The sequence below is a fragment of the Notolepis coatsorum genome, assembly GCF_963971535.1.
Source record: "Notolepis coatsorum genome assembly, chromosome: 19".
In the NCBI taxonomy this organism is placed as follows: domain Eukaryota; kingdom Metazoa; phylum Chordata; class Actinopteri; order Aulopiformes; family Paralepididae; genus Notolepis; species Notolepis coatsorum.
Window position 1 is genome coordinate 24,015,180 of NC_140183.1, and position 12,453 is coordinate 24,027,632.

Genomic DNA, 12,453 nt, shown 5'->3' on the forward strand with positions numbered 1-12,453 from the left:
AATAAGGTCATTTATAGTTCATAATTCAATTTTGAATGTATAATTCAAATAGATAATTATTACTGTCCTCTACAAATCCTTCTGTTTAATAATCTTCCCTTTATTCATTTGCTTAGATTTTTTGTACACTTGATTCTCAAGGTGCTGAATGAGCTCAGTGAGCGAGGTCGGCGGTTGCACAATTTTAACATGGTGTTATTCAGCGGCAAAGATGCAAAAAAAAAAAATCATAATTTATATTCTCCTTTGTTTCATCACAACTTACTCAAGCCTAGTAACAGACACAATATTTCTGACACTGGAAATACATTCCCAGAGGTCCATAGATACCAAGAACATGCAAATTGACCTTGTAGGATTTTGTTCCTTAATTTTACTTAGTCCATGTGCAACTTAATTTCTTTCTTAATTTACCTTAATCCTTATTTGATTCATATGATTATTGTGATGGTGACTAGTGGTGCACAGTTCAAATTGTAAAAGTCTAATTTACACATGTATTGTAACTGAAGATTGCTTCTACTACTTTGCCTGCTTAAAACTCAAATGTAATCCATCGGAAGCAACAACAACCCGGTAATGTACTGTAATCAGTTTACCTTCAGTTACTTTTGGATTTCATTGCCTGTAAATCCATAGAATATTAATCCAAACAGACAATTATTCCAATTAATTTTATTCTACAAACGAACTGCAATTCCAATATCATTGTGTACACTAACGCCACGACAAGTAATTATTTCATATTATATAAAAAAAAATAATGTACGTCTTCATCCATTATCTTACAATGAAAATGCCCTTTTCCCTTCAAAAGATGTTTCTGAGTTATACAACAAGTAATAATTAAGCACACATTTCTAGTATCTGTAATCCGATGAATGCATTTTCACATGAATGGCTAAAATACAGCTTGTAAACGGATTACTGCCAATACATGTAATCAGTTCCATCCCAATCTCCGGTTACAACAAAACAAACTACCCCATCTCACGGCTTCTACAGTCTGACAAAACTACGACAGCCTGAACACAGCAATGCACACGTCGACTTCCACAAATCACAAATCCAATGTATCACTACAATTTTGATCACTTTATTTGTCCTTAAAAACCACAGGTCCATTGTTTTAGTATAATACAAATTTAGTTCATGTCACACAAATCAAAGTAACGAAAGGCGATGACGAAATATTCGGTCAAAAGAGTAACAGCAAAAGGAGAGAGAGAGAAAAGGGCAGAGTCACATTCAAACAACTATTCTAACAGAGCTCCCATTGATATGATAGCTATAGAATAACTAATGTTAGTGTCCAAGTGGAATTACAGTATGTGCGTAATATATTCATGATGGAAGCCAGAGATTTTAAACACACATAGAGATAGATAAAGTGGTCATCTTTCCCCCCAGAGGTAACAGTCTACTGCTGGTTAGCGCAGGAGGGGACATTGGGAACCCATCTGGATGCCGCTTCCTGATTGGATGGTCGACAGGAGAGCGTCTGTTCCTGGCTGATGTCCACCGGGTGGGATGTGCGACTAAGGAAGAGGAGCTCACAAGCCGGGCCCTGGAGGAGCAGAACGGTTCAGGGAGGTCAAACTGAATATCTTGGCTGTTCCTCGAGGTACTATGGATTTACAGTAAGAGGAGGGGACGGCGTCCCGGACGGAGGGGAAGAGACGAGGACAGAAGGTATGTCTCCTCCTCCCCCCTCTGTCCTTTGACACTGACGTTTTTATAGCTGGTGTTCAAAATGACTTTAGCAATTAAAAGATTACAAATAAAAAGAAACTATTAAAACACACCACTTCATTCTGAACGATACTACGTCTAATCTCTCACAGGATAACATTCACTTCTGTAACCAATAAAACGATAGGCTAACCTATAAAAAAATCAGCATGGGGTTATGCCCACAACATCCACATGGCTCTAGGTGGTGATGAACTGGGGCTGTTATAAAACTGTTGTTGTCTCTCCTAGAGGGTAAACAGCAAGGGTGTCCACTAACTAACTATCCTAAACTGGATGAAATGGAGGCTCAACACTGATACACTAATTCCAGTGTTGAAACTTACTTGAAGGTGCTATTGATCAAATTAGTATGTAGAGTTATCATATAAAAAAAGAATACATCAACAGAGCTTTTAGAAAGTTGCAGAATAAAAGTACCAGTTTTTTTTATTCATCATAAAAGATTTTTGTGGGTCCAGAATGAATGTTGTTAATGTTTACATATTGCGTGCATGTATACCCTCCCTACGTCCCATTTCCCCATGTGGAATGCATCCGATTGGATAAATGACATTGTTACGTGTGGGGTCTGTGTGTGCCTTGATCAGGCGTTCCCAGTGTGATGTGTTATGTCTAGCTGTAGTTCCCTGTCCTGGTTTTGTAGTCCTTATCGTTTTCCCTTCCAGGTGTACCCATTTGTAATCAACCCAGGTGTGTCTTGTCTCGTCATTCCCTCATGTATAAGTATTCTGTCTTCCCCTTTGTCTGGTGCTGATCCTGTCTGTGTAGTATGTGTTCTTGTCTGTCGTTTTAGTTTGTTCTTCATTTCATTCACGGTAATTATTTCATTCAATATTTATTATAAAACTACTTCGACTGCCGTCTCCTTTGTTGTGTTGCATTGACTCGACATCGAGCTTAAAGAATGTCAATGACAACGTAACAGACATGCTGGTGATCTAGTGAGACATCTAGTGGCTGAATGTTACCTATATAGCAATAAAGAAAATGCTGGCTATTACCATCCCATATATGTAAACACTTTTAGCATGGCCAGACTTTGTTCATACCGTAATTCCTCTAATAGTAACCCCGGCTTGTATTTGTTTCAACTGTAGCGGGTACCAGGCTTGTATTAGGAGGAGGCCTGTATAAGAGGGAGGCCTATATTTCAAATTTTCAAACGGATCATAATGAATAAATCAACATTTTGTGTCAGTTTGAACCCAGTAAAATGTACTGGGTTCATTTATTGAAACCAAGTACTGTATGAAATAGTAAACAGTGCAATTACAGGTGGTCACTGGTCATTTCAACGTTTTCAAAGTGAAATCAAGTAACTAGCTCAGTATGCAGCTCAGTATATTAGTAACCCGGCTTGTATTAGGAGGCCGGCTTATAATTGCTTAGCTCAAGAGCGCACCCGGCCATTAATAGAGACCCGGCTTGTATTTGAGACCCGGTTACTATTAGAGGAATTACGGTATCTACACAATAACTCTACAAAGCAGCCTTGGAGTCAGTAGATACTATGTGCACAAATATGTTGTACAGTGTGGATGACATCTTCTCTACTAGCTAAGCTACTTAAAAGGAACACACCAACGTTATGCGTTTACCAAAAGCTATCCGGCTGCAAGCTAGCCTAGCACAAATTAATGGAAGGGGACTAGCCTAACTGTTGTCCAAAAATCTGCAGCCAGATAGCTTTCTACTGAACGCACAGAGGAAATCATACTGAACGCACAGAGGAAATCAGTATCTATCTTCTTCCCATAATGTTGGCGTGCAGCTTTAAGGGGAAATCGAGTCATGTTAGGGGCTCAGTGGTTGAAGTGAAAGTGTTCCGTACCTCAGGGCCTCAGTAGTTGATCATCTTCTTGACGGCTTCAAAGCACTTCCATTTGTCTGGGATGTAGAAGGGCTCAAAGATGTGAGGGAAGGGCGTGTCGTAGCCACAGACCCTTGCTATAGGAGCCTCCAGGTTCAAGAAGCATTCCTCCTGCAGACACAATAATAATAATAATAATAAATAATACAATAATCATACAAGAGTTGCAGTCCAAAGTACTTTACAGGAGTAAAATAGACATAAAATGAGCATAAAAGACAGAATTAAAAAAGAAAAAGAGTAAGAGCAATGCAAACAATAACAAACTGACAATTGAAACAACCATGATGGCATGTGACCTGCAGCCCCCCCCGTTTGATACCCAGTTTAAAACCTGATATTTATTTCTGTTTGATACCCAGTTTAAAACCTGATATTTATTTCTGTTTGATACCCAGTTTAAAACCTGATATTTATTTCTGTTTGATACCCACAGTTTAAAACCTGACGATCTTTATTTCTGTTTGATACTCAGTTTAAAACCTGATGATATTTATTTCTGTTTGATACTCAGTTTAAAACCTGATGATCTTCATTTCCGTTTGATACTCACAGTTTAAAACCTGACAAGAGACAGATGGACTTGGTTAGTCGGATGTAACCAGACAGGTCACACACGTGGCAAGAGGGAGCAACTTCAGCCGACAGACAAACGCCAGGGCTGTCGCTAATGACTATTTTGGTAATTGAGTATTGTGTTGTTTATTCTCACCATGAACCAAGTTGATTGTATTCCCAGATTATTTTTTGCTTCACTGCAGAAAAATATGTATGTATGTGTGCACATGTGTGTATGTATGTGGTAGGTTACAGCCTTTGCAACTTTGACATTATATGCGTGGAATAAGCAAGAAATGTTGTGGTTATTTAGTGGTTAGTCTATGCTGCCCTGCTGCTCTAATATACATATATGCAATACTTAACTATATCAAGTTAAAGTTATATAGATTATTACTTGGCTACATAGTATACAATGTAAGACATATTTGGTTACGGTTGTATTCCAGTAAGCAAACCTCTAAAATGTAAACACATTTATTCATGGGAAACATAAGAACCTGTAGCGAATTAAAAAAGAATAAGTCAGCCAGAGTGCGAGAGCGAGAGTGAAAAATCTGTTTTGCTCAACTGCCAGTGTGCCACAGCAGTCACTGCCGCTAATGGAACTCTGATGCGCCGACTAGTCCTGCCTTGCAAGCTAGCTACTAGTATTCGATTTTTAAGGATAACCAAACAGTTATTACTGCTACTGCGACTGTGCTTACTGCGATTTGTCTTGGCACGGTGAAATCCCAAAGCTCCGGGAAACCAAGGCAGAGTGTTGCAACTACACTTACTGCCGTTTGCCTTGGGTTTTAGTTGGATTTTTACTGCAATTCTTAAACCCCGTTTCCTCTAGAACAGAACGCGATTGAACCGTGACATTTTGTCATGAGATAAAACAGATATCCAAAGGTCACATTTCAGTCATGACAACATTTTTACCAAAATTGTAATTACTGTGGTTAGCCTTTGTAGGGCAGTATGGTCCTCCTCATTGCTGGACTGTGTTGAATGAGGAGCGCTTAGATTAAACCACTTTGAGCTTCTCTGATTGGTTAGAAGTGAGCCTCTCTGTGAGAAAGTGGAATATATCTACACTGCCGTTACGCTGATCCATTAAATGGTGAGTCACTGGACGGTGAGTCAGTATGTCCACGCCAAGATGTTTGAGCTAAATTTAAACTAAATAAATCATACACATTGTAGCTCTAACCAATGAAATTGTTAGAAGCTGCCAGCCAAGCTTTTAGCCCATAGACTAAGAAAACAACAAGCGGAGAACACCATAACCAAAATGAAAAGTCCCACCCAGAACTAAATTATGTCAGGAAAAATCGGAGGATATGCAAAGCTGTTTCAAGACATACTATAAGAACCTTTATTCACAACCAAATATAGATAATGACACACAGATGGAGATGTTTCTCGAATCCCTCGAACTACCAAAGGTAACGGGGGATCAAAACACAAAGCTAATTAGCCCAATCACACATGAAGAGCTAAATTCAGCCGTAGGTAGATTGAAGCCCAGGAAGTCCCCTGGTGCAGACGGGTTCTCATCAGAATGGCACAGACAGGTTCTCCAAATGGTAGACGGGTTCCCATCAGAATGGTACAGCCGTGTTCCCCTCAGAATGGTACAGACAGGTTCCCCTCAGAATGGTACAGACAGGTTCCCCTCGGAATGGTACAGACAGGTTCTCCTCGGAATGGTACAGACAGGTTCCCCTCAGAATGGTACAGACAGGTTCTCCTCAGAATGGTACAGACAGGTTCTCCTCAGAATGGTACAGACGGGTTCTCCTCAGAATGGTACAGACAGGTTCTCCTCAGAATGGTACAGACGGGTTCTCCTCAGAATGGTACAGACAGGTTCTCCTCAGAATGGTACAGACAGGTTCTCCTCAGAATGGTACAGACAGGTTCCCCTCAGAATGGTACAGACAGGTTCTCCTCAGAATGGTACAGACAGGTTCTCCTCAGAATGGTACAGACGTGTTCCCCTCAGAATGGTACAGACAGGTTCTCCTCAGAATGGTACAGGCGGGTTCTCCTCAGAATGGTACAGACAGGTTCTCCTCAGAATGGTACAGGCGGGTTCTCCTCAGAATGGTACAGGCGGGTTCTCCTCAGAATGGTACAGGCGGGTTCTCCTCAGAATGGTACAGAAGGGTTCTGGTACAAATTATTTAGAGAAACATTGGATCCGACTTCATTAGACACTTTCAACTGGGTGTTACAAAATGGTGTGATTCCAGCATTGTGGAGGGAGACGACAATTTCAGAAAGACGGCAAAGGCAATTAGACTGACAATTTCAGTCCAATCACTGTTTTGAACCAGGATCACAAACGGTTTACATTAGGGGTGTAAAGGTAAAGGTACACGTATCCGTACCGAACCGTTTCAATACTGGACCGTAGGTTCAGTACGGCTGTGTACCAAACAAATGCAGCGGTATGTTAACCACTAACGACCGCCCACCGAGGGCTGTTTTTTTCACAATCTAATATAATTATATATATAAAAAATGTATATATTCATTTTTTTACAAGTCGATTATTAATTTCAATATAGAATATTTGTTGACAGCCCTACAAGTACAATTAGTTACTGCACACTACATCACCCGAGTGGAACATGGAAAGCCAAACTTTCCCCCACTGTACCGAAAACCGTCTCGAACCTTGACTTCAAAACCAAGGTACGTACCGTACCGTGGTTTTTGTGTACCGTTACACCCCTAGTTTACATCTATTGTAGCTAAGAGAATACAAAAGATCCTGCCAGGGACTATCAATATGGACCAGATGGCTTCATAACGCAAACAGACACAGGATAGTGTTAGAAGGACATTGCATGTTATAAGACCTATACAGTTGGTAAAGATTTTATCAATATTGGTAGGGATAGATGCTGAAAAAGATTATAATTAGGTTCCTAAAGATTATAATTAGGACCATTCAGAGGTTATATGACAAACCATCAGCAAGGGTAAAGGTTAATGGGGACCTATCAAAATCATTCATAATAGAAAAGGGCTGTTGACAGGGTTGTCCGGCAAGTCCACTCCTCTTTGCAATTTATATCGAACCTCTAATCCAACGGATTAGACAGAATAATAACATTAAAGGGGTGGACATGGCAGGAGGGGAACAGGAAATATCCTTATTCACGGACGATGTATTGATTTTTTTTTTAAAACTGGTTCTCACCTTTAACTACAACCCCTCCCAAGAAAAAAAGGAAAGATATGACAGAGATGGAAGCAGAAAGGTCTCACATTCCATTGTAAACTGAATACCGAGGTAATAGACTGCTTTCAGGAACTGTAATTTAGACATGGATTGGAAAATCATGACCTCTATAGATATCTCCAAATATGTCACTATTTAAATCAAATCATTACAAAACATATAATATAAGAATCTAATATAAGGCGGCATATTGAAGGTATTCATAGCAGCATACAATTCGGAACCGTGTAGAAGTATTATAGCGTAAGTATACAAAGGATTTCAGAACTTGAAAGTGATAGATACAGCATATATCAAGGAGAAGTGGAACAATGGAAAACGACCAACTGCCAGACTTGGAGAGAACTTGAGTGGAAGAACACGGTCAGATTCTTCATCACACCCTCACAAAAAACATAGAGATGCAGGAGCAGACTGTTGTGGGAATAACAACGCCAACCACTACCACCTGTTCTGGGATTGTCCATCCATTCTCCCTCTATGGACTCAAGTACATGGAAAAAGTATTAGAAGTATAAATAACCATTAAAATTCAAATAGATGTATTTGGTGAAAAAAGTATATATATTGTTTTACATATAAAGGGTGGCGACCAAAAAGGCTCTCGCAAGGAAGTGGATGAGTCAGATGATACAGACGGAGAGAGAATGGAGGGACGTGATCCAGTTTCTCTACTTTCCTGATCTAGGCTGAGAATGCATACATTGAGAACACAGAGGGAGAGGTTTGAGGAGAGGTGATCCAGGAGATCTATGTGATGGGAGAGGCTGACGTATGCATTGAGACCACAGATGGAGAGGTTTGAGGAGAGGTGAATGGAAGAGAATGATGCCACTTCTTCGCAGGTAATCAGCTCTCTGGCACCGGTTTACAACATGCCATAGTGAACCTATCGTCGTTGATATACCTATGCATCACAAACAGTATTAATAATTAATTAATTTAATAGTGTATAGTATATACAGCAGTAGTACTCGGTGTGTATAGTAAATGGCTGTTTTTAAAAAAATATATATAGCGCTTTTATCCAAAGCGCTTTAGTTACTCACATTTTTACCCATTCACTCACACATTCACTCACACACCGACGGCAGAGGCAACCATGCAAGGTGCCAACGTGCTCATCAGGAGCAATTAGGGGTTAAGTGTCTTGCTCGACAAGGACACATCGACACGCTGCCCGGGAGGAGCGGGAATCGAACCGGGAACCTCCGGATTGCCAGACGACTGCTCTACCTCCCGAGCCACTGTCGCCCTTCTATATGTATAGTACTCAGTGTGTATAATACATAATAGTATTCAGTGTGTATTGTTAGGATGGATATGAAGGGTTTCGCTACGTTCCTGTTCTAGTCACCTGTTGTTTTATTGAGAAAAATAATAATGGGTTAAACATGAATTGATAATTGATGTGTGGGAATCAATGCAATCAAGCAATCAAGCGATCAGCAGTAAAGTGTTCTAGAGGAAGTGAGGAGAGAGAGTGAGGAGAAAGAGAGGGTGATGAGAGTGAGGAAAGAGATAGTGATGAGAGTGAGGAGGGAGTGAGGAGAGAGGGTGTGAGGAGAGAGAGAGGGACTGAGGAGAGATATGGTGAGGAGAGAGTGAGGAGAGGGTGTGAGGAGAGAGAGAGGGACTGAGGAGAGATATGGTGAGGAGAGAGTGAGGAGAGGGTGTGAGGAGAGAGAGAGGGACTGAGGAGAGAGATGGTGAGGAGAGAGAGTGAGGAGAGAGTGAGTGAGTAGAGAGAGAGGGACTGAGGAGAGATGGTGAGGAGAGAGAGAGAGAGGGTGAGGAGAGAGTGAGTGAGTAGAGAGAGAGGGACTGAGGAGAGATGGTGAGGAGAGAGAGAGAGAGGGTGAGGAGAGAAAGAGGGACTAAGGAGAGATGGTGAGGAGAGAGTGAGTGAGAAGAGAGAGGGTGAGGAAAGTGAGTGAGGAGAGTGAGTGAGAGAGTGAGGAGAGAGAGTGAGGAGAGAGTGAGTGCGTGAGGAGAGTGAGCGAGGAGAGAGTGAGGAGAGAGTGAGGAGAGAGAGAGAGAGGGTGTGAGTGAGGAGAGAGAGAGTGAGGAGAGTTAGTGAGGAGAGGAGAGAGAGTGGAGAGAGATAGTGAGGAGAGTGATGAGAGAGAGTGAGGAGAGATAGAGTGGGGAGAGAAAGGAGAGAAAGTGAGGAGAGATAGTGAGGAGGAGGAGATGGAGAGTGAGGTGAGAGTGAGGAGAGAGAGTGAGGAGAGGGAGTGAGGAGAGTGTGAGGATAGAGAGTGAGGAGAGAGTGAGGAGAGAGTGAGGAGAGAGTGAGGGTGTGAGGAGAGGGAGTGAGGAGAGAGAGACAGTGAGGAGAGTGATGAGCCAGTAACTAGTTACTCTAATCTGATTACTTTTTTCAGTAAATAGTAATCTAACTTGTTACAAGCCAGTAATCTGATTACAGTTACTTTTCCAAGTGGCTGTGCGTTACTATTTAGTTACTATCTCATAATGCTGAAGCCAGGGGTACAGTCAGCTACCTCTCCAGAACCCAGACCGGAGATGGGACGTGCGCTTGCACACGCACGCACACATCCACACACACATGTTTACGCTTATAGCTGATTTTAGAATAGCTTCAGCATGAAGTTAAATCAACTATCCACCTACCTATTTAGGACTAAAGCTAAGTTCAACTGGACATTTTAAGGAAGCAGTCAATGAGCTGAGAGGGAAAGCACGCCGGGCTTTCTATGCCATAAAAAGAAATATACAAACGGAAATAACAATTTGAATTTGGTTCAAATTTATTGAATGTGTTATTGAACCAATTGCACTCTATGGCAGTGAGGTGTGGGGTCCACTTACAAAACAAGACTTTACTCAATGGGACAAACACCCCATTGAGACCCTGCATGCAAGATTCTCCTACATGTCCAGAGGAAAACTACAAACAATGCATGCAGGGCAGAATTAGGCCGTTACCTACTAATACTAAAAATACAAAAAAGAGCAATTAACTTTTGGACACACCTAAAACAAAGTGACCCCCTCTCGTACCATTATCAAGCCCTGCAGTGCCAAGAGCTGAGGAGCATCAGGAACCCCCTTACCCAGCTGGTCCTGAGGCCACAAACCTGCTCTATTAACACACCTCAGGAACAGAACACATCACCAATCAGAATAAATCGAATGACTAAACAGCAAAAACAAAACTACATCACCTATTGGAAAACAAAAAACAAAAGCACAGAGCAAAATGCAGTGCTATCTGGCTCTAAATCGACAGTACACCATAGCAGATTATTTGAGCATGGTGACTGATCAACAACTAAAAAGAACCTTGACAAAATACAGACTGAGTGAGCACAGCCTTGCTATTGAAAAGGGGAGGCACAGGAAAACCTGGCTTCCTGCAGAGCAAAGGCTGTGCTGTCATTGCATCCTCAATGAGCCTGAAACAGAGATACACTTCCTCACCAAATGTGAAAAATATAAATATATTAGAGAAATGCATAAAAGAAAATTTGAATTAATAACAAAATATTTTCTTAAACTATCAGATAAAGAAAAATGACCAGTCCTACTAGGGGAGGACTCAACAAGCTGTGAACTAGCAGCAGTCTATGTTGCTGCCTGCCATAAACTGAGGGACAGTGACTGACAGTCACCTGACACACGTGTATGCTGTAATATTTGACGTTTAATGTTTTGATGATATTTTTATGTACTTTGACATTGATATCTGTTTTCTAATTCATGTTTATGTTAATATTAATAATTTGCTTTGGCAACATGTACAAGTTACGTCATGCCAATAAAGCCATTTGAATTGAATTGAGTGAGGAGATCGAGAGTGAGAGAGAGTGAGAGGGAGAGTGTGAGGAGAGAGCGAGGAGAGAGAGTAACGAGAGATAGGGTGTGAGGAGATAGTTAGGAGAGTGAGTGATGTGAGAAAGAGAGTGAGGAGAGACAGTGATGAGAGGTGAGAGAGAGAGAGAGAGAGAGAGAGAGAGAGAGTGATGAGAGGAGGAGACGCAGGGCTCCTCACGTTTGTTTTCATTAGAAAACCAGTGTTTCGTTTGTCACCCGACCAAACAAAATAGAAAAAGACCTCAACTTAATAGGGTATGGAGCGCCGCCCCGGGAGGCCCAGCGGTGGTGGTGCAGGAGGGAGGCCTTGTGTACATGATGTGGTGAAGTTAACCTGACTGTTATTCCACCAGACAGGTTGTTCTGCTTCCTCCTAGTCAGTGTTGGGACTAGAGGATCAGTACTCTTCAGACCACTAGGCTGCTCTCAGTGTATATTAGGGGTGGGAATCGCCAGAGATCTCACGATACGATAGATGCTCGATATATCGCGAATATTGCGATATTTTTTTTAAATTTTATATATATAAAAAAAAAATTTAACTGCAAAGTAAAACTGTCAACATGTTTTATCTAATAAAATAAAGTTCAGTCTGTTCATCTCACTTCAATCATTTTTATTGCAGAACATGGTATTTTCTCAAGCAGACAGATGTAAACACTGTAATCTGTGTTGCATGTACCTGACAAACTGAACTGTTTGTATTACAGTCATATTCCAACTTAACTGAATGCACATGTGTGTGTGTGGACTACTGTACTATTACAGGTATTGAAATGAACAATGCAACGTCCTTATACAACATTTTTTTTGTTTGTTTTGTTTTGTTATGAATAATTAAATATAGATACTTGGCGTCCCTGTATCGATACAGTATCGCCACGCAAAGTATCGCGATACTACTACGTATTGATTTTCCCCCCACTCCTAGTGTATATAGTACTAATCAGTGTGCATAGTATAGATTACTACTATGTACTATATACTGTACACAGTACTATATTATACACACAGAGTACTACTATGTACTATATAAACTGAGTACTACTATGTACTATATACACAGAGTAAAATGCTGACTTATCTTGCACATAATCTCACACACGCATCCAAAAACACATTCATTTTGTTATTGAGAGTATTGAGTTATATGGCCACCAGTGATGTCATTAGGGACATTGAATCCATG

The 12,453-nt window shown here is 40.9% G+C and overlaps 1 protein-coding gene across 1 annotated transcript in view; it reads right to left on the reverse strand.

Moving 5' to 3' along the window:
* Nucleotides 1-659: 659 nt before the first annotated feature.
* bckdhb (branched chain keto acid dehydrogenase E1 subunit beta) overlaps nucleotides 660-12,453 on the reverse strand; it is a 205,866-nt gene continuing 194,072 nt past the window's right edge. Inside the window, exons 10-11 of the mRNA XM_084336374.1 lie at nucleotides 3,587-3,736; nucleotides 660-1,567 (exon numbers count right to left, since the gene is read on the reverse strand). Coding sequence (XP_084192500.1) covers nucleotides 3,596-3,736 — 141 coding nt within the window. The 3' untranslated portion in view covers nucleotides 660-1,567; nucleotides 3,587-3,595. The remainder of the gene's footprint in view (nucleotides 1,568-3,586; nucleotides 3,737-12,453) is intronic.